This window comes from Heliconius melpomene, chromosome 9, assembly GCF_056956725.1.
Source record: "Heliconius melpomene rosina isolate 202511_hmr_F chromosome 9, ASM5695672v1, whole genome shotgun sequence".
NCBI classification, from domain to species: domain Eukaryota; kingdom Metazoa; phylum Arthropoda; class Insecta; order Lepidoptera; family Nymphalidae; genus Heliconius; species Heliconius melpomene.
The window spans coordinates 154,776-178,303 of NC_140397.1; the positions used below are offsets into that span (position 1 = coordinate 154,776).

The 23,528-nt window shown below is 37.9% G+C and overlaps 1 protein-coding gene across 3 annotated transcripts; it reads left to right on the top strand.

The window, feature by feature from the left end:
• Nucleotides 1–1,091: 1,091 nt before the first annotated feature.
• On the top strand, nucleotides 1,092–22,848 carry LOC146536069 (uncharacterized). Of its 3 annotated transcripts, none has more exons than XM_085190017.1 (8): nucleotides 1,092–1,176; nucleotides 17,515–17,708; nucleotides 19,181–19,285; nucleotides 19,914–20,132; nucleotides 20,330–20,520; nucleotides 20,897–20,969; nucleotides 21,216–21,341; nucleotides 21,754–22,848. In XM_085190017.1, the coding sequence occupies exons 2-8, from the start codon at nucleotides 17,574–17,576 to the stop codon at nucleotides 21,988–21,990; spliced, it is 1,086 nt and encodes a 361-aa protein (XP_085046143.1). In that variant the 5' UTR covers nucleotides 1,092–1,176; nucleotides 17,515–17,573; the 3' UTR covers nucleotides 21,991–22,848. The 3 variants fall into 3 exon arrangements, with proteins under 3 accessions (XP_085046143.1, XP_085046145.1, XP_085046144.1); XM_085190018.1 differs by lacking the exon at nucleotides 1,092–1,176 and adding an exon at nucleotides 1,268–1,417; XM_085190019.1 differs by lacking the exon at nucleotides 21,216–21,341.
• Nucleotides 22,849–23,528: the final 680 nt, after the last annotated feature.

Below are 23,528 nucleotides of genomic sequence, written 5' to 3' on the forward strand. Positions count from 1 at the left end.
TTCCTTTCCATTCACAATACGTTTAAAGTTACCAACACGCACGGACACACTCTCTCGGCGCGTGTTGAGTAATGCGTGGACATACTTATATGACACGTGTTATAGATTCACAATTAATCACAAACCGCGTTGCGCAACGTGCAGGCAGGCAGGATGGCAGGATGGCAGGAACGCAGGCGCGGGCCGCAGGATGCTTCGTAGATGAGATAAAACTCTAGTGAAATCTCGGTCGTTCTGTAATTACCTACTTTGTTCTAACTAGAATATTACCTATAATTCACAAGATAAGACAATAATATGTACTTACAAAGATCATTAGGATGTGATAAGATTTAAAACTGGGCCACCCAGCTGGGCAAGTCATATTATGAAAATTTATAATTATTATAACTTTGTATGTAGATAAAATGTGTAATCTGAAATAATATATTAAAAATATGTAAAAAATATTATCGTATAATTTAAATAAACGTTTAAATATATACTACCGAATGAGAATGTAGAAAAATTTAATAGTTTTAGTACATATGTCAAGTTGCGACATGTTAATGTCAATACTACTGCCCCTCGAAAGTAACAACAGTTAATAAGACTTTCGTTAAGCGAACAAACTAGGTAGACCTGCTCAAACTACCCTTCAAGTGTATCTTTTCCAATAAAATAAAGAATCATTGAAATCGGTTGGCGTGATATTTAGTTATTCATGCATTTATCGCGCGCGTACTAATTGCCAATTTAAGATTTATTAATTTTGTCATAGATAACATTGTCAGAAATAGACCAAATTGAAATGGGGCCACACGGGAAGCATCAGCTTTTAAATAAGAAAAAGAATCGTCAAAATTGATTCACTCAGACTATAGTTCTGAGGTAGATCTTAACAGATTGTTTTTTTTTACAAATACAGTCGAATTGATAACGTCCGTTTCTTACAGAAGTCAGTTAAAAAGAGTGTTTAAAGCTAATATTTATATTGAGATACACGATCAGGCACATCTCGTTGTGTATTTTCAGGCTGTGGAGGGTGGAGGGCGGCGGTGAGGGTAGAGGGCGGCGGAGGGCGGTGGAGGGGCGGCGAGGCGCCAGGCGGTGAGGCGGCGGCGCCCGCGCACGGCACTGCCACTCCGCGCCTCGCGCCCGCTCCGACAGCACGCGCCGCCCGCCCCGCGCCGCCCGGTACGTACCGCCCGCGCTGCTTGCGTAACCGCCGCCGCTCTCGCCGACCGCCGTTGCTCCACATTATAACGTTTCAACACCAATTTCGATAGTTCAATTAGCCGGCGTCCAGCGGCGAGAGCCTCGGCGGAACTTGCGCCAGTGGCCACCACCTTTGTGTTTTGCTTGTGATTAACCCAACTCGGGAGCCGGGGAAGTGTTTCCGAGGAAACGACACTGAAGGTCACCGCAACCCTTTCACGTGAGCATGGTTGCCTTACAGGTCACATATCTCGTTTTTAATTGCAACGGTAAAACGCGTTGATTGCACTGATCTCATTTTTTCAACTATGTGTACTATCTTTTTTGTATAAGTAATTTTTTTGTGTCCTAATCTAAATAAATTTAAGCCATGTCTATTTAGATGTAGCTTAAATATATTACATATATTGACATCCAAGGTTGACTCCGAGTGACCTATCAGTGTCGAAGGTGATCCTCCTTATACTATTAATTTTTGACTTAAACTTATTTTGTTTTTTTGTCATTTGTAAAAATCGATGTAAATATTAGTTGTACGTTTTACTTTATTTAGTATTTGGTAACGATCGATGATTGTTTTCGCGGTCGACTTGCAAGTAGGTGCAATTGTATCCAAATCAATTTGCCTCTTGAGCTGCAACCACTCCGCAGCAAATTTATGATCTGAGACGGTGGTCAAGGACGATATGAAATTAGTTGTGGACGAAATATTTAATTGTTTTATTACTTAATAATCGTCCGTTTGTCCGTCCGTCGCCGGCTTCACTGGCTAACCTTGAGATGTGTCGCACGCGACATCTCTAAAGCAAAACAAAACAATACGAATCTAGTCCCATTCATTTCCTCCAACGTGCGGAACTTGTAATATGTATGCATGAAAGTATACTTTATTTCGGCAAACATGTTTAAAAATTCGAATAAAACATATAATTTTTTTGACTAATAACCTTAATTGTATATATTTAACTTCGTGTCAATAGCAGCAAGTAATGCCGCCACTATTTGTTTTTATTTCTCTCAATGTTCATTTATTTCTAAAAATATATAATATTTGGATCTAAAATTGCTTATTAAACATTTAAGAAATACATTGAAGACAAAAGTAAAAAACGATGTTAGTAATAACGATTAAACCAGTAGGCATTTACTACTTATGTGATATAAAAGGACAAGTTGTACGGAGATGGGCTGTGGCGGACAATAGCGATACAATTGCGACATCACTCACAAAGCGAGCAACCGTCGCTCGTTAGACATGTCACGTCAAGAGGAAAAACGTGTCACGAGACATGTGTGCGGCTACAGGTGTCGCCGTGAGCGCAGTGAGTGAGGTCTCCTCGTAGCGTTATGTAAACATACGCGGCGCTTGCGACAGCTCCCATAGTAGCCTTGTTACGTGCTCGTAGCATTATCATGATAAACAAATAAACGTCAAAATGTATGTATCTGTGTATTTCACTGATAAAATACTGAAAATTACGAGCCCATTTTTGAAACATTGTACGAGTATAGACGTTTTTTACGTAAAGATTAGCCAGAGCGTCACTGTGTACTTACGTTGTGTGTACTGGAGACGTGGTTAAAAACACGTTAGTGCTTAAATATCCGCGATTTATACTGCATTAGAGTATTCTTTTCGTTTCGTTTCAGCGGAAGTACTCGTAGCTCCGGTTGTTTATTTTGTTTTGCGTGACATAATCGTCCGAACGACGTGTAAACTGATTGTTACTTTAAATAACTTAAATGTAGAGCGAGAGGTGTAACCTCTAATAATTACAAACTTTTTAAAATGATTTGCTAAAAAACTTATGTAATAAATAATAAACGAATCTTTTAAGCTTGCTCTGGGACAATTGTTGATTGCTTAAAGTAGTTTCAACGGGAACTCAACCAGTCTTTTTCATTCAATATCATATTATGCCCTCTCGCTTCTTGCGATCGTTAGTCGCTACTCGCAATATAAACTATCATTCTATTTACTATTACTTGTATTGTAGTATTCATCTCAATCATATAAAATAATTGGCAATTTTAGTAGAGATTGTATTTATGTAAGACACGCGCTGCACATTACACTGTACGAGCTGCACAGCTGCGTAAGTAGGAGTGGTTTGAGCAATAGCAAATTGTTGTGTTATAGCGACATTAATAAATTATTATATAAAACTTACTTAATTACTATTTACAAGAATAGCGTCGTATTGTAACGGTCGTTTGCTGCTGAGCGAGCCGAGAGTGACTCTGTCAGCGAGGACGCGCTCTTGACCCGGTCTCAGACCTTCGACGCGACCCTCATTCCGCAGACAACCTAAAAAATTGTATTATATATAAATAATTCTATTTTAGTTTTCACTCATTTTTTAATAATTGACCGGAATGAAAGCAAAGCTTGTCCATTCTAATTGTTCGATTCTGGTAAAGTAGCCCGAACTGTAGTGACGACGACGACGACGACGCTGCAGGTGCTCGCTGTTACGTCCTTTTATTAATTAAGTGTCTATTAGCGTCACGTCGCTCATTTAAGAAAATTGTAGGTACTACATGTTGGCATTATAATAAAAACAGCGATTTTTTAAATATATTTTATAATTGTACTGAAATTATATGAATGACAAAGATGACAAATGTTTAAGTTCTCTCTCAATTAAATTCCTACAAATTGCAGGCAATTAAGTAAACTGGCTAGTTTATGACGTCACAGCAGAACGTTACAACAAATGTTTGTTTAATATGTAATAATTCAAAGTGCCGCATTAAAGTTGGCACAGAGTGTCGACACAGGCGGCAGCGAGCGCGCCGGCTCTTTGACCTGTCGCCTTATGGAACACTCGGTGACCTTTCACAGGTCTGTTATATAATGTTCCATAATAGTTCACTTTAAGCGTACAATCTCGTTTCATATGCCGCATCATGTATAATGTAGGCTAATATATGAGAACGTAAACGTCGAGTGTGTCATTGTTCATTAGAAGTGGTCTCGTTAATCTTGAACTTGTAAACAATGGAGGAGGAAGTGCAGCCTCAGCTCGCACGTGTGACGTGTGACGTGTGACGTGTGACGTGTGACGTGTGACCGGCCGCGAATAAAGGTAATTATGGAAAAACCGTATCATAGGACGCATTATGTCATTGTTTGCATACATATTAGCGGCAACACGTCGCCTTCACGCGACCGCCGCGCCGCTCGCAGCGATGTATAAAACATAATGTAATACTGACTACATAAAAGTCTAATAGTTCGAATGTTAACAATGCAACCCTCAGTAATATATAAAAATATGTCATTAAATATTTAATATCAAATTGTAAACCCTCTAATAAATCATGTTAAGCCGGTACTACTGTGTGCTATAATTTGGCCAACGTTTCCACATAGTTCCATGATCGGTGTAATACACAATTCACAAATGAAGCCGTCAGAAGTGCCCTCAGTGCCTCAGGTGTTACAATATATGAGCTAGTATGAAGTGACTCGCGCTCGCAGGTCGCAGATCCCAGCTGAGATCAGCTGCTTGTGACGTAACTGCATAAAACCAACACTCGTTGTGTTGTGAGCTTTGTATATTAGTGCTATATCTGCCGATATCTATAGAAATATATTAAAGTAGAAAATGTTGCTTATTTTGCGATAAATATCTTAGATAATTTGAATACTACTGTACTGCGTTGTGACGTAAGCTAGTCAAGTTTGTAGTTTAACAGATCATTTATGTGAAGTCAACGGATATCACAGACCTAGAAAAATATGGTTAAGGTTATATGTTTAAACTTTAAAAGTACAATTTAAATAGATTAAAAATAAAAAACTTTACGTACGTTCAATATTGCTTGGAATTGTAGTAATTGTATTAAATATATATATTTTATTTTAATTACTTCTCTTTGGAACTAGTTATTAAATGTTAACATAAAGGAGTAGTAAACCGCGCCAGTACCAAATAGATGTAGTACGAGTACGTTTCGTTACGTGACGCTTGCATCACGAGCACTTTCGCGCGCTCGCCGCCGACACACCGACACGCCGACACACCGACACGCCGACACGCCGACATACAAACCTGCTAATTAATCGCATGATAATGCATATTACTTATTATAAATAACGTCCGTTGCACACGGTTAACGACACTTCTGTCTTGTGAACGGAAACAAGTGTAACACTTAATCTGGTACATTACAACTCTAAGGAGTACTTCAATACAAGTACTTTACAAAAGTGCATATAAAATAGGTTGAAAATTGTAATGGAAAGATTTTCATTAGATTACGCAAGAGTTAGGTGCGCTTACGTCACAGCCAACACTGAATATAATGAGTTATAAGTATGCACTGCGAGGTGTCCTTAAATTGTTTAACTTCCGCATTCTTTAAATCGTTTTTCTTTATCTCTGTAGGGTTTATTTTTACAGTAATTATAAATTACTACATAGAACTTCAAGTACATATATGTATATAATATGTTTTCCTATCTGTACACCTCAAGGACACGTGTCAACGATTACATAGAGTGCACAGTGAGGGTCTGTACAAGCTTCACACGATTAGAGAAGGAGAGAGAAGACTAGATATCTCCTATCCTTTGTACTCCATCCAGCCAACGCAACGCCAAATCTTTTCCAATATATTTTCTTACATAACATAATTTTACGACCGCTTTTATCGTTCGTTTCATAAACTTGTAATATATAGTACTCTCGAGGTCGCTCGTTATTATTCTTAGAATTCCGCAATAGGCAACGACTCTACCATATCAAACTGAGCATTACACATATGTAATAAGTAATTTCTATGCATGTAGTATTTTTTAATGAATTTTCATTCCATTAAATAATTATATAAGATTCTTTCATTCCCATTTTTTTTCTTTATTGTTTTATTCATTTCTGAATATTTCTGGTAGGCCCTGGTGGAGGAGCTGACAAGATGATTCCATACCCCACCTCCCCATTGTCAGCTTACGTTGTCAACTAACGCGTTAGTTACGGGGGAATCCAGTAATCTCTTTGACGGCTTCAGTCCATGGACGAGGTAATCGGCCTCTAGGTCTTCCATTCGGTCGTTTATGAGATTGCCTTCACCGTTTTAGCACAACATGAATCAATGAAAAACAGTTAAATTAATAATAATTTAAAATTTTGTTCATTTTATCAAAAAAACGTGTTACTTACATTTTTTTACATAATTATTTTACGTAATTTTATTATATTTTCTGAAATCTAGTCATATTTATGAACAATGCAGTTAATAGCGCTAAAAACAATTTATTTGCAAGTAAACAATGAATTGCTTTCTATATTAATCGACTTAACCTCGAACCTATTTCAATAAGAATAAAAATATCTGTTGCACAACTAAACCCCTCCCTCGCGCTCCCTCCTCCGTCGCCGCTGTCGCCTTCTTGTAGATCTACGCTCTCCTAGAAGTTGCTAAAGAAGCTGTCAATATCTTCTGAATATATAATATTAAGCATAAATTACTCAAATCCTTTTTATAACTGGCTGAAAGTATTTTTAGCAAGTCTTGACATACTTGGCAACTGAACTCGTTTCTCGCTCGTTTCGGACGCCTTAGTGAGAGTGAGAATATATTATAATATTGTACTCAATAAGCACTAAGGTTATCAAATTAAATAAGTAACTGGCTTTTTATATGCACTGACCTTGACGCAGCGCGCGCGAAATCAGCGCGCTCTTAAATTGACAATAATATCGTGTTATAAAGTAATATCGATAATAAGCGTGAAAACATGATTTAAAAAAGTTCAAGGCAGTGAGTGGAGCGACTATCCTGTGGTCTTTCTTTAGACTTTGACCACAAGTTGCTCCATATCTCTATATGTATAATAAAATACTGATACAAAATAATGTTGTTTTATCTTTTAATTATTATTTTTATCTATAAAGTAGAAAAATGAGAATTACTGATAAAAATAACTAATGAATCAGCTACACGCTGTATCCCGCACACAGCAAGCAGGGTAAGCAGAGGGAACCTACTATTAAGACACTCCGTTCCCCACTTTCTGCCGAATTCTAGAGGCATTGCATGTTGCTTAAAAATAACTAATCGTCTTATCTATTGGTCAATCGACAGTTTAAAATAGTCAATAACACTGAATGCGCCGAAATCTTGTTTATTTATTCAAATGAAATGTAAAGTAAAGCAGTAGTTCACCAATCCACAACAATAATGACATACTGTGACATAACGACGAGCCCGATGTGGGGCGAGTAGCGGTCTCGTACGTCGCGCGGCCACTGACGCGGCCTCATGTGCAAACTGTTGTTGTCATAATGCGGTGCTCGGTGAGTGTGCGGAAGGCGGCCTGCACTCTCGGCGAGAGGGAAAGGGGTGTTGGATAACACGCGGCTTCCCGCACGCCCGCACGCCCGCACGTCGTGACCATTACGGTCAACTTTGTATTGAGAACACTCTTGATTTCATTATTTAACATCTATTTGTTTTTGTTATACATATTTTTGTATCACGTTTTTTTTACAATCTTACAAAAGCCATTACTTTTTAATAACATAATATCTTAATAACTTCATATTTTTGTAGATAACGTGATTAAAGATTAAAATGAAGAAGCCAATTATATGATCAATTACACGTCATTTATGAAGCTCCTCACGTGATGGCGTACTATTTATTGTGACACTGACACGATTTTTTATGTTATATAAAACAATTACAGTTAACTAATACTCTCTTCATATATTTAACCTATATGTTGTAATCGAAATTGTAACTGATTAAATAAAGCAAAATATATTATTATATATACACTCAATAACAAATTGTAATACATAATAATATATGAATAAATAACGACATTATAATACCGTTTTCATTTCATTATATTAAATAATCAAAAATGTTGAAATTACGAAAGTAAAAGGTCAGTGTACCGGATTGAGGAAAACAACTTTTTTCAACGTAGTTGTGGCTCAGTTCCACCGTTGCGTCAGGAGGCGAGCGCTCGTGGCATGTGACATACGCGGGCTCACTGGGTCACGGCCACGTCGCGGGAAACTCTAAACTATTACACGGATACTTTACAGTGTATATTGGCAACCTCTTATTATATTACTTATAAATATATTCTATTAACAATAATAGATCCCACTCTGTTTCCCATACTCAGTTCCCCACTCTCCGTTGAGTTTTGGAGGCATTGCGTGTTGAGTGTCGGAACTCAATGCCGCGCTTTTGACACCAAAGCGAAGAAATAAAAATATAAATTTAAATAAATATTTCGAGTAAATAAATAATTTTAACAAATATCATTCTAGAGTAGGCGCTGGATCGAAGTCATGTGTTACGTTTGTATAATGTACATAATCATATATATATATATATATATATATATATATATATATATATATATATATACTACATATATATACTAAGTGTAGTATGTATGTATGTATTTAATAAGTACAGAAGGAAACGTTGTATATTTTATAATGAAGGCGCGGTCCGGCGTAGAGCGGCAATCTATTTTTACTTTTCATATAATAGACATCAACGAGCGTTGCGCGTTGATGTCTAAGGTATAGAAATTAGTATGAATATTAAAATAATACATTTGTTTAGTATCTGGTATAAGTCGTTCAGATATATTGACTAAAATTTATTATTAATGTGAATTATTACTTCATATATTTTTAAATAACAATCATTTAGAACAATGGCATTTGAAAATATTTTTATCTTAATACAACCATAATTGAAGTGTAGAATTCTTATTACCAATATAATTTGCATAATAGAGAGATTAATAGAGAGATATTGTACATAAATGTGTTTTAACTATTCAATACGAGTTGTGCAAACGTTGTATAAAATAGACAAGTGTCTAAAACACAAATGTACTCTCTCACAGTTCAGTCGTTATATAAATTTAGATGTTCATAAAGTATGAACTTGTAAATATATGAATATTTACATGTAATCTTTAACTGTTTTACACATAATAATTTATAATGTATTTTTATAAATTTAGATTGTGACATTAAGGCCATTGTGGCGCAGTGGGTCAGCACGTTTGACTGTACATCTGATGGTAGTGTGTTCACGCGCACGCCGGGAGACACCACTGTATGCTTAGTCACAACTATTGTCTTAATGTTATTTATCTGGAAATCATAACATATCTACAATATTTTTGCAGTTTTAAGATAAAAATTATAAAACTATTACTTTTTTATACTCGTATTTGTTAAGCTTGATGCATTCACTAATAATAATAGATAAAAATATAATCGTTATAGAAGTACTTTAACATTATGTTATAAAAGAGCGCAAGACAGCTATAGTTCTAGAAGTTACTGAACATGACTCAATAATAGTAAAAAATAGCAAATTTATTATTAATATTATACTGTCCAATGCTTTTACCGTAATTCATTTAAATTTTATCCCGGTGATATAGCTTGAAAAACAGAAACAGAAGAAGAAGAAAACAGAAGATTTTATCAATTTTCGATCAATTAATCTATATATATAAAATCGAAAGGTCACTCACTCATCACGAAATCTCAGAAACTACATGTGCATGTGGAGTTTCAAATTTTGCATAGGAGTTACTTATAGAACGTAGGTGTTCGCTAAGACGGGAATTTGCAATATTCGACTAATAAAGGGTTGTTTTTGGGGTCGAAAGTTTGTATGAAACTTCGTTACTACAAATGCTAGGAATCCCAAATTTTGGATAGACGTCACTAGGACGTAGTCATGGAGACAGAAATTAATAATAACATACTTCACGCGGATGAAACCGCGAGCGGGCCGCTAGTATTCTATATAATTAAAGAAAGTAACTTCATTCATTATAACCGGTATTAGATTAAAGAGGGTGTGTTTTCAAGTACTTAAGCAAGAGTCGGCTACGGCGGGCGCGCTTATTGAAAACGGCTCCTTCACTTCACTCGCCTAAGTGAGGTTGCACTATATTTAAGAAAATTTGAATTTAAATATAGCGTTATGTTGGTTGAGCGAGTGCTCGAGTGCTGTCGTAAGCACGATGTCTACTTGAATATATATTAATGAGGACAGTGCGTTTTGAACTTTGTCACCCATTACGACTATCATTACCCTATAGAGCTTGAAAAAGTTTCGATTTATTTCCTCAGTGAGTGTGTATAATTCCCAAGGGCGAGAGAAGACAAGCGTCGGTGTCATGTGGCACGACGCGAGCGCTTCCTGCTGTCACACGTAACACGGCGGACGCTCACTACTAATATGTGAAGTGCAAACTGGGCCACAGGCCACAGGCCACAGACACATTCACGTTTTACACTCAGTAATTATATTTATAATTATTTATATGCAACTTAAAAATATCTAAATTCCATGTAAGTAGTCTTACAATATTTCTGTGACGTAATAAACGTTCTTAAGAACAAAAAATATGTTTCATATATAATTGTATACAGATTAATTGTCAAGTAAATCCTAAAGAAAGCACAGGCTAATAAACGAGACGAACGAGCGAGCAACGTTAAGTAACAACTGAACCATAAGAAAGAGACTCACAAGTAATACGAATAAAATAGTACAAATAAAATAAATTTTTGAAACAAAATTTAAGTATACCTAAATAAAGTGAATAGATAAAATAATTCCATCGAAGGCGGAGCTGTTTGTTACAAGTTTTTTAACTTATTATAAAACTTGTTCACAAAAATAGATTGTTTTTTTTTGCACATTTGCTGGTAACTAAACTAAAGGTTTCGCTTATTTTCGTTTTGTATATTAAAGTAATTGAAAAGCGACGCGGCCTTGGTGCAGGCTCCATAGCGCTCGTTCGGTACGTTCATATCACAGTAACTAGTTCAGGTAATTATTAATCAGTAGTAAGTCACCTCTCTAAGTGACCTTTCGCTACTAACGGTATGATTGCGTTCAAATAAACGTTGTTAAAACATCAATCATGAAATTTAAATATTACTTAATATTTATATATCACGATTTGTATACAATTGAAGATAAAAATATGCTTAAGCATTGGATTATACGTAATCTACAAGTAAATCGTAACATTTAATAAACATGGTCGTGGACGACCCGACGAGGCCAGCCCGCGTGCGACTGACACCGGTGTTATGTGACATTCCAATCGTTTAACATATTCATCATTGACAAATTTGAAATAACTTTAAATACAATTAGCTACGAGTACGTACTCGCGGGGGACAGCTGGCTCGCCGCGCAACTACACAAGTATCTTTTGTGATATCGTACAAATTAAATTTCTCAACCATTTCAATGTCTTAATCACTTCTATTATTTCGTCTACGAAACGACTACGACGAATTGTAACGAAACTGCTTGCAAATACCGCTCTGCTCGAATTGTACTGAATAATATTTCAAAGTTTGCAATTTGTGTTTCATATTCTACTTACTGACGTTAGCAAACATGCGCCGCCGTCAGTATAAACATAAATAAAGTAATACATGAAGCACTAAACCCTCGGCAATTACAGCATCTTGATGATTATTATAGGTTTATAGTAAACATTATTTCTATGGATTTGCAATATTATATTCAAAAGATACTCAATTAAACCTGTCGAGGCCGACTCGACGCAGGCCGCAGCCGGCGGAGTGCGGCTGTACACGCCACCGGTGTGGGTTCGTACGTTCCCTCTGCCTACCCTGTGCTGTGCTGTGCTGTGCTGTGTGCGGGTCGCTAGTAGGTTAACTAATATGCTCCGTGTCGACAGCGCGCCAGCTTTACGAGCCATCAGCGCGAGTCGCGACACCTGCCATCTGACCTCACGTTACTGGCGTGTTTCTTAACGCCGTCGATCATTTATATATTACACACTCAAACGGTCCATAGTGATACTTCACTTTTATACCGTATAATTTATATTCACAAATATTATTTTATATACTTTTTGAATGTGCTATACTTTTTAAAATAACTTAAATAAAATAAAATTGAAATGAAATATTGTTAAAAACATTACTTTTAAGTACAAAATTGGGAAATTGTGAAACCCGTCGCGTTGCATCGGCGCAGCGCGCGCGGCGGTCAGTGCTCGTCGTTATTAGATTATACAATACAAATGGTACAAATGTTGGCGTAATGTAGCAAAGAACAACAGCGACATCAAATAAGATACGGGTTAATTGATTACAAGATCTGATCCGCCTTCGCGAGCCAGATACCTCGAGCTCGCAGACCGCGACTGACACCAGGGCTGGCACCAGGCGCAAGCAGGGGCCGGGACCACGCGGATGTACACGAAGTAATGACGACCATTTTATATGACAAGTTAAGATCAACCACTGCCAGGAAGTGCGCCGTCGCGCGTCGCTCTAATTGGACTGCGACAGTCACCTTATTGTGTCGTCGCTCGAACAAATGCCAGGAAGTGCACGGCGTCCCAAATACTCGTATCTACATATTAAATTAATATAAATGATGTACTGTCTGTAACTGTAGTACCTGTACCACTACAGGCAGTAGTGTACGACCCGCCTACACTACCAGCAATGTACTGATTGCTTTTTTATTTCCCACAATAATTATTACTGACGGTTTTTTCTTTATTGACTATATGGCATTAGTTGAATGATAAAGATCTTTATTATACATTTATCCTAATATTTCCGACTAGCGGCCCGCCCACGGCTTCGCCTGCGTGAACTACATGATAATTCATTTATTGAATTGAATTGAATTCTTGATATATGGCGTTTCGAGCGTGCCAGTTGAGCACAATTCATTTCGCCAATGTCACGCTGTACGGAAAACACACGAAGGAAATTGACCGGTAATAAAATAAATAAATATACACAATTATAGAATACATATAAAATAATTCACTAAATAAACAGAATTGACTGACAGTCAAATGTCAACACATTTGACAGACATCAACATGTCAATGAATAGTTTAATTTAATCGTATAGTTACAGCCTTAAATGGTAAGTTATTGCTTTGTGTACGGGTTTATAACATTGTTTGTAAAATAACTGTAATTATATTACAAAACATACCCAAATCGAATCGAATAATCCAATATCGAAATCGAATCGAAAATACTGAGAACCTCCTCCTTGTTTTGAAAGCCGGTTAAAAATACAGATTTATCACAAACAAATACAGATTTGTTATAAGTATAGATATGGATTGCTACATGTTTGCAGGCAAACACATGCCTTGAGTTCATTCAAATGCCGATATTTTTTTTAATGAACAGATTTTGATGAAACAAACTTAAGATGTTAAGTTGAGTTAAAACAAAGCAATTCGTGAAAGGTTTAAGTAAATCAGTTCAGTACTTTCGGAGATTAGCGTGATCAGACAGACAGATAGACAAAAAATTCAAAAATAATAATTTTGTTTCTATTATTCTTTTTAAGTGTCCCTCTATCCATTTCAGTTAAAAATACTAAATATACAGACAAAATATTTGTATAGTTTTATTATATATAGAGAGATAATAATCAAATTCGTAAAAGTTATTAGAGTTATTCCCTTATAGCATCAGTTTGCTGTTCGGCTGCCAAGACCACTGATCTAGAGAGTGCGTGGAGATATGACGCTGACATTAATATCAAATATTTAAGTCTACGGTCTTAAAGATGACAGAAAAAAATCAAAATTCTTAGTCAATAGTAATAACATACATACAACCCAGAAAACGGAACCGGAACCTTTGGAGGGCGAGTCTGAGTAATAGAATAAATACATAATTATAATGTCATAAACCAGTTTTCGGATATGAAATAGAACAATAGCAGCGCTTCCGCGGCGGATTCACGGCGCGTGCGCGGCGCCCTTGGCGCCCCTGGCCCCCCTGGCCCCCCTGGCCCCCGGATCTGAGCAATGTCACTCGGAAGACACTCGTCCAGGCACATGCACACCGACATATAAACATTTTCTATATATTGCTCGTAAAATTTTTACGGTCGCGTTTTAATACGTAAAATCAATGGCAGAGTTAAGTATTCAGCATGTTTCCTCAGTATTTAATATCCTTATCGTTTTTTTACGTTCTCAAATGTTTATTTATGAACATCACTTTATTTTACACTCAATTAAAATTTTATTATTATGAACAAATATCCGCTCTTTTATATTTACTTCATTCACACAATTTCTTATGATAACATTATTTGCAAGTAGGTACTTTACAACAAAATAAAAACGTCAAAGAAATTGAATTCTATTAAAATTTTAAAATTTTAATAGAATTCAATTTCTTTGACGCTGCATACTAAGCTTATAAGCTCATAACACTCAGGCTCGTAGCGCCGTGCACGTGTTTGATTCTAGAATAAAAAGTTCGTTTAATAATCAACCGCATTTACTCTATATTGCGAGACTTTCCATAAATGTGTAAATGTTAATATAATAATGTTTGATACAATATTACTTTATTTAAAGGGTTTCGGCGTCTTGAGCGAGGTCGGTGTCGACATTATACACCAGCTTACATTTACGTGGCCCCGGATTTGTTGAAACTAATAACTATACTTAACCGTATGATACAATCAAGGAAAGGTGTTTTAATTAGTTAACAACATCACTAGCAAATGTAACTAGCGACGTCTGGGCGGCGTCGGCGGCGTCGTGCGCCGTCCACGGGATGTCCTGTTGTCATTTTATTATAAAAATAGTTGACTATGAAATTACTTTATTGATAAGTGGAATTTAAATAATTCATATATTTTAGTGGTTCATAAATTGTATTCACTTACATTGTTATATATCTATTAACAAAGCGGCGCCAGGCGCGAGGCGCGAGGCGGACGCTTGCAGCTCTGCTTAACTATCGGCATATTTACAAATATTTACGTAACGTTAACGCAACTGAGTGGAGCAGTAGTTTAGTGCGCTGTGTATATTACTTAGCGGCCGTTAAATTAATAATGACGCGGCACTGAACGCGGCACTCGCACTCAACTAAAAGTAAAGTTGCTATTTAAAGAGCAGAAAGCGATTCCACATGTTGAAATAATACCAAGAATGAGCATTCACGTTTGAGACGAGAGTAAAGTAATGTACACAAACTGTAAAGGGAAAATGTATCTTGTGAGCAAAATCCTTGTTGTCATCCGCTGTTGATGTGGAACCTGTCGCACGACTGACGCCTGCTCGTAGGGACCTCAACGTGACATGACGTGCCGTACCGTGACATGCATGCTGTGGGCATGAGGGCACGAGGCGTGCATGCTGCTCTCTCGTGCTCAGTAAAACGTCTATTGTATGATTTCAAAAGTACTTTTAATTAATAATGTTATATAAATTGTTTATAAGTTAATAGAGATGTCGGAGCAACATTTATTATAATAATGGACGCGCAACATAAAATAAATTCTACTTTAATCATCTATATACTAAAATATATGAACAAATATATATATATATATATATATATATATATATATATATATATTAGTATATGCTCTACATGCGAAGAGTGTACTTTACACATTTCGTGACAGTTTTTATTGAACTTGCAAGTTTGAAATATGTCCAAATACCAAACATGTACTGAAGTATACTTGTACAAGACCCCTCCCCCCCAAATGAGAGGACCCGACGTGTAATTTTGTTTTTGATCAGTTTGGGGAATTTGTAGTCAAATCGACGTGAATCGTGATCCATCGCGAGGACTAGTTCTATTATTTCAGACTAATATGTACAATAAGGATATAGAACACCTGTAATATTTTAATGGACAACGAAAAATAAAGAAACACCTTTAAGTTTACGGAAGCAGTCGGCTCACAGCGCTTTACTTAACGCTCAAGGCAAGGTTGCGATATTCAAATAATATCACTTCACTCAATATTGGTCCTAAATCGACTTCATTGTAAGTCATTTAATGAACCATTGAAAAGTTATCAAACAACTAGTAGAAACTCGTACGCGCCGGAATACCGGAGTGCCAGAGTGCCGGTGGAGTCACCAATAACCATGTTCATGTGTGTGCTGTGTGCAGGATACAGTGTGACCGCTGGCCCCGAACTGCACCATCGCGACACGCATCAATTAGCATATTAAAAGCTTATGCAGTAACTACATTATTCCGCAAGGTGTTACTCCATGTTTAGGTTTCCATGTTTACCTTTATAGGTATACATTCGACAACATTTGGTAATAATTAATAAATGCTAAATGCTCTTGAAACATCACATGTATTGGGTTGCACTAAACCAAAATAATAAACAACTAAAACACATTATTTTTTTTTAAATTATGATTGAAGCACTGACCAGCTGGTAACCTGTTACATTTATTTGGTTTTTGTATGTAATGCTTAAAGGACAAGGACGTCATTAATTACAACTTCGCAATGTTGTCCAATTTTTATTTGAAAGCTCAAGATCATCTCGAGTTAACATTTGCCCCGCGGCACCGGCTACATTCTCTACAACTTCGTAATATTTCGTTACGTTGTTGTAAATCTCCTTAATGTTATATTCCACTTATTGACCTCAGTATTTCATAATTAAATATTTAAACGGTTATGACTGTGAAACAGTAAATTAATAAAAGCAACGCGAAGGCGGCGAAGGTTGTCCGCTTTACTTTCATATTTAACGAGTTCAAAGTCATATCACCAATAATCATATATATGTAGACTACATTTTATTTTGGGGAATTTACAAATAATAATATATTTTTATTATAACATTAACTCAACAAGTAAAAGCATTTTATTACACAAATGTTTGTGACTAACATTATTAATTGTAAACGTATCTACAACGATGTGAACTGAAACATTGTGTTTGAAAGTCCGGAAATTGAAAGCTTTGCGGCAAATACATTTGGATCATCATCATCACCATCATCGACAGCCATCGATTGTCCACTGTTGGACATAGGCCTTCCCCAATTCTCGCCACCACACTCGATCTTCAGCTCTTCGGACCCATCCGCTTCCCGCCAATTTCTTTTGGTCGTCGGTCCATCTCGCGTGGGGTCGTCCCACCGGACGTTTCTTACGGGGTCTCCAGTCTAAGACACGTCTGCCCCAGCGACCTTCGGCTCTACGACAAATATGCCCCGCCCATTGCCACTTCAGCTTACCAATTCTTTGAGCTATGTCGGTAACTCTGGTTCGCCTCCGAATTTCCTCATTTCGGATACTATCCTTTAGAGATACACCGAGCATAGCCCGCTTGTGGACGAGGCCTTTCGTTAGGGTCCATGTCTCCGCCCCGTAAGCCATGTCCAGAAGAATGCACTGCTTGCCAAGATTTCAGGCATTGGCATTGCATAGTGGCGAATCGAAGATACATTTGGATCGCAAAGAATAATTATTTTATTTTGTTTTGCAGATAATCACAACTTTAAGAAGAAGAACAAAGTTTGACCGCAAGCCCCATACCAAATCAAAATGAGAAGTGCAGTGTACCTACTGGCCGTCCTGGCGCTGACGAGAGCGGCGCCCGCGCCCGCCGCGCAGCCCGACCCCGCCGACGACAACAGGCCAGAGATCATTGAGATCATCGCCCCCGCCGCCAGCGCACAGGTACTGTACCTACTGCATCTGCTCCTAAAACGTGTTTGTTTTATTGTAGTAATTAGTTATTCCATTAATACTTAATAAAATAACAAGGTAGAATCTAAGGTCTACCAGCATCAGTGGCGTAGCTAGGGTATTTGCTGCCCGGTGCGGCTTAGGGGACTTGATGCTCCTTTCCTGATGATGAGTTCTAAAAAAAAAAACAAAGTGACTGTCGACTTTGATGCCCCTTTCCTTTTGATGCCCGGTGCGGCTTAGAGGACTTGATGCCCTTTAAAATGGTCTAAAGTCTAAAAAAACAAAGAAAAACAAACTAATCGTCGACTTTGATGCCCCTTTTCCTTTTGATGCCCGGTGCGACCGCCCCGCTCGCACCCCCCTAGCTACGCCACTGACCAGCATTGAACAGCTGCCGAAGCTGAGCTCGGGCATATTTTGTGGAACATAACGAGGCTAAAGCGGTGTCGATTTTCTTGGTTCGCTGTCACGAAATAATTTCATTTGTATGAATTTTCACTTCGTTTTAAAACTTTGCATCTTATTATAATGAAATATGATGGAAAATATATAAGAGAGAAACTCCCTGTCTGGTTGTGGTTTCCGGTCACTGATTTGTACATCATCAAACGAAGCATGGTGGGTAATCAAATATTTCATATTAGTTCATATCCTATGTAATTTTGGCAGCATTTATAAGATACCTAAGACTCATGACGAAATTTCTATTTCATTAATTCAATTTGATAGATTATAAGTATTATTCATTCACTGAAAAATATTAAAGAAATATTCGTAACGACGTGAACATATTCCCATTTCTGCAATCATCTATCATATTCGTAGGTCAAAGTATACACTTTTATAACAAACTTCCAAACGACGTGGTAAATTTATCACTGAACAAATTTAAAAAAGTGGTAAAGCACAGGCTCTGCCAAAAAGCTTATTACTCTGTTAAAGATTATGTTCGCGATAAAGATGTTTGGAAATGAGTTGCTCTATTTCTAAGTTAAAATTGTTAATTATAATTTGTAACAAATGTTGGCATTTAAAAAGAGTGGCCATGAGTTTCTTTGCCTGTATCTTCTCATGAGCTCAACCATTTGAACGGGCTTTTTTCAAGTCAAAATTGCACATTTTTTTTTGTTATTTTTAATTTGCATTTTTTTTTCTACTTTATGACATGTCCAAGTAAATGTTAAGCATTTTTATGGAATAAAGATATTTTGACTTTGACTTTTGACTTTATTGTAGGTAAAGAGTGAAGCGTGCGTGCCTCGCCTCGCGAGTGGGACGCGCGGGTCGCCACGGGCCAACGCGTCGCATAAATTATTGTTTTCCATGTCCCAGTAACGCAACACCTTCCTATATAAAAATAACATTTACAACGTAAATGGATGCTAGCCGTGGGAAGATGACGGCTTATTGTTCTTCGCGGTGACGTTGTCTTAGGGACTTATAATAATTGTAATCTACAGGAGACCCTCTCGACGCTGAACCTCGGCGCGCCCGGCTCCGAGCTCAGCGAGCGCAACAAGCGGACCATCGGCATCCTGCGACAGCTGTTCCCGACCCTCACGCAGGTAATACAGACTACGGTACTAAAGTATTAACAAATATTTATATACTTAAATATAATCTTAATTCTTCCTTCCTCCTGGCATTAATCCCGGCTAATTCCAGGGTCTGCCTTCCTACTGAACCCACTCCACTTTGCACGGTCTTTTTATACTTAAATATAATGTCTAATATAACATATTTTTACTCATTTATTTTAACACTTTAATAAAATAAAATTAATTAACTAAAACACAAAACGAAGAACAAACATAAATTAACTTAAACAAAAAAAACATATTTCTATTCGTACCACATACGAAAGTTAAAATATAATTCATAAAGTATGGAGGAACCTGAGTATTTCTGGTGCGCAAGTGGCACCAGTCGTATCCGCTGTATATTGAATGTTAGCCTACGAGTACTTTCTCTCATGTGCTATGCTTTGTAACTAACTCTATTTTATTTATATTTTCTTATATGTACATATATTTATTAAAACTTTTAGGAAATATTTTAAAAAGATTAAACACTAACCCAATAAAAGTAAAAACACGTCATATCCTCAAAAGCTACTCGCTTGCACTAGATGCTTCGCACAGTCTAATAATGTAGTAGGCGATAAAGGTTTGCTAAGGGCGGTGTATGTTCTAGATAATCGAACAGAAGGTACAGGAGATCACAAGCATGGTGTTCAAAATATTCGGGCCTGTGGTGCTTCGCGCCTTCCTAGGCAACAACAATAGCGGCCGCAGCAACTCCGGCAGTGGCACCGTGGAGCTGGACGACGACGACGACGACGACGATGAGGACGCGCCCTCGACCACGACGGCGGCGCCCGCGAGGCGGAAGCGGGCGCTGCACTTCCTGCCGGTATGAGCGACGCATATAGCGCACTATCAGCCTGCCTCGGAACGGCAGTGCGGGCGCGCGCAGACCGCACGCCTTCATCGTCATCATCACGTCACGTCACTCCATCGTAACCGCAACCCCCATCTGCAACCCCCATCTCATAGTCATTACACGAATGTACGTAGGTACACATTCTCAGTCGCATGTTATGTTTGCAGAACGCCATCGCGGATGAGAACCAGCTACTATCGGGAGCTGAGTCTCAACAGGCTGAGGTACGAGTCGCGTTCGGTGACAACCAGGCGGCTGCCAGCGACGACCAGCAGACTGCGGCGCAAACTAACGCTGCGTCCATCGACGAGATCACACTGGACGACGCTGATGACAGCGAAGAAAACAGAAATAAGAGGTTTATGTTTTAATAACTAGTAGTCTTTATTAGGAACATTAAGCACCTAATGGAAGTTGATTAATATAAAATGATGTAATTCTGTTAATTATATTTTATAAAATAAGTGTGCTCATAGTTTTATACTTATATTTTAATGTATCGGTTATTACTTTTTTACTGATATTGTAATTACGACAATGTTCGAATGCAGTTCACCAGTTCTTGTGCACTTTTATATTCACATGAAATTCTTTTTATTGAATCACAATCCACGTAATGCCTATTGTTCATTTATAGGTCTCTGATTATACACATTACGAGTATACAGACTTATATTTTAGTTAACAGAAAGATTTTAAAAAATATATTCTAATAAATAAATACCTGATCACAGGTTCCTTAACTTCGGAGGATCAGCTTCAGCATCAGGGGGCGGCTCTGGCAACTTCTTATTTGACATCGTGCGAGTATGTATACAATAAACCTACAATTCACTATATTGTTTAACTTTATGACCTCATCTCTTCATATACCTATTATCTACTATATATACATCGTATTCATCTCAATAAACATACGTCTGATCGGTCTTCACTACACGTATCCGTCACCACCACCACTGCCACCACCACCACCGACTTTGCCGTTCAGCGCGAGTAACGACGTATGAGAGATGTAAGAATGCTTGCGAGTGTGAAGGATTGGTGTTGCAGCGTCCCGCAGAGGCGGTCGCGCGGGCAGCTGGCGGCGCCTTCCGTCTGTTCGCCGGCACCGACTCCCTGAACCTGGGGCTGACCGCCTCCCACTCCGCCACCCTGGACCCCAGCGGCGTGCCACAAGTACACCACTTACTCTGCACACTGTAGACTTAGACACTTACACTTAGATGTTGGTAGACGGAGTCGCCGAGACGTCGCCGGACGTTGTGTAGCTTACGTAGTCCGTCGTAGAGTATTCTAGTCATACGCATATTGTCATCCTCATATTCGTTCTGTTCATGTATTTTTATATTTGTTTATTATTGCTTCAATTTCTAACTTCACTCAATATATTTTATGTAGAATTGCACTATTTTTAATAACTTGATTTGATCCCAATAACAAGTACTTATTTAGAAAAAAATATTAACATTTATATTACTGTATAAAGGCATATTTTAAATAGCAAAGTAAAATGTAGTAATGTATGATAAATTTTGACCAATGTAGCCACTAATAAAATATATTAAATAACTTATCTCCGCGATTGCAGCTTGTAGCGGGATCCTCGTCCGGAGGCTCGAGCGACGGCGGCGCGGCCGAGGGCGAGGACAACGGTGCCGCGAAGGGCGACAACCTGACGGAGGGCGTGCCCGGCCCCATCACGCGCCTCTTCATCATCGCCAACCGCGGCATCGCCAACCTCATCCAGGACCTGATCCTGCGCATCGCGCAGACCTCCGAGAGGATAGTCAACTTCAAAGCACGACTGATCACCTCTATCATTTAATGCGTTCGCGCTTAGAATAATAACGAGAGGCTTCGGTCCTCGCGCCCTCGTATCCCGACTCGGACATTCAAAAACTAAAAAGGCGCCCTATTTTAAGCAAAATTTGATCCGAGTCGAGATTCGAGCACAGTGCTACCGCGGCGAGCACTTCCGCTACTTGAGTGAGGTGCCTTCGGTCGTTACGACAGTATCGATTGAAAGATAAATATATTTCTGTTATCACCTCCACGTGGTACTTGCAGAGTTACCATAATATATCTAGCGCTGTCAATATTTCACATTTGGTGTTGTGTTCAAAATGTATATTCGTATTTAAGTCATGAATGTTTCACAATTATTTATTTAAGAAGTCTCTCTTCTAATAAACGAATATATTCATTATCATTTTGTTCGCTACTTTTCATTGACGCACACACAACTCTGTCATCTCGGAGCCACACTCACCGCAGAACCTGCAATAGCTGTATTTTACTTTTAGAATGTGGTAGAGGGTAGTTTAATTTAGAAGCTTTATTGAATCACTGCTCGCCCCTGGCGACCGCTGCGGAACCAACTGTATTTATTTATGAGGGCGGGCGGTCCTGAGGGCGGGATTGGTTCGCCGTCCCTGCGCTTGCATGTGACTGTTGCGGGTCTGCAGAGAGCAGAGAGCAGAGAGCAGAGAGCCCCGCTGTGGGCCAGGCACTTAAGTGGAGAGTGCGCCGCGTCTCGTAGTACTACTAGTAGTGTAGGCCCTTGAGGCGGCAGTGCCGCCTTGCTCAAGCTTTTTATATGTGACAATAATTTCGGTTCGTTTATACGTTTGTAAATATGTATTATAGCGGAATTTATGTAAAATAAATGATTAGTAAATAGTTATATTTGTTTTTCATATTATTGTTTTCTTAACTCCTGTATATAATGGCTAACTTTGACCCCGCTAATGGTAGAACGGTTTCATGGAAAAATTACAACAACGGGTAGGTATAGCATTAAAAATGCTTGATGTACATTTAATATACTGTTATTTATATTTTCTATTAAAAAGACAAAACAATGAATCATTAAATGTCCTTTTTTGACTTATAGTATAAAATTGTAAAAACCTACTGTATCAGCTACAGTATATAAGAAATTTTAGAAACAGAATTTACAATACAGAAACCTCTATTTTAATAAAATATTTTTTATTTAGCTAACACATCGTTATTGTCAATTTACATTAGTTTACAATTATTTAGAATATAAAACAATCAAGAATAATTATTAAAGAAGGAATCAACAAGCTTCGCTACACAGCCCACACAGCAGTGTCGCTTGGAAGACTTGGTAGACACTCGGGGGAGACGTAGGCGTGAGTTCTGTCTGATTAAAACACCAATTTCCTCGTTATTCTTCACAGATATACGTTTTATTTCACTTAGAGGATGATCTAATTTAGAAGCGCGCGCAATTTGATAAGTCCGCAGGGTAAATTTCATTTCCAAACACAAGACATGTATTCCTGACGTCTAAACAAAATATTTCTGAGTACAATTATATTCCAAAACCAATAAATT

Excerpts from the sequence above, each read along its gene's own strand:
- LOC146536069 (XM_085190017.1), top strand. The coding sequence starts at position 17,574 with ATGAGAAGTGCAGTGTACCTACTGGCCGTCCTGGCGCTGACGAGAGCG. Across the intron at positions 17,709-19,180 it reads CCCCCGCCGCCAGCGCACAG|GAGACCCTCTCGACGCTGAA; the intron begins GTACTGTACCTA and ends TGTAATCTACAG. Across the intron at positions 20,521-20,896 it reads GAAGAAAACAGAAATAAGAG|GTTCCTTAACTTCGGAGGAT; the intron begins GTTTATGTTTTA and ends ACCTGATCACAG.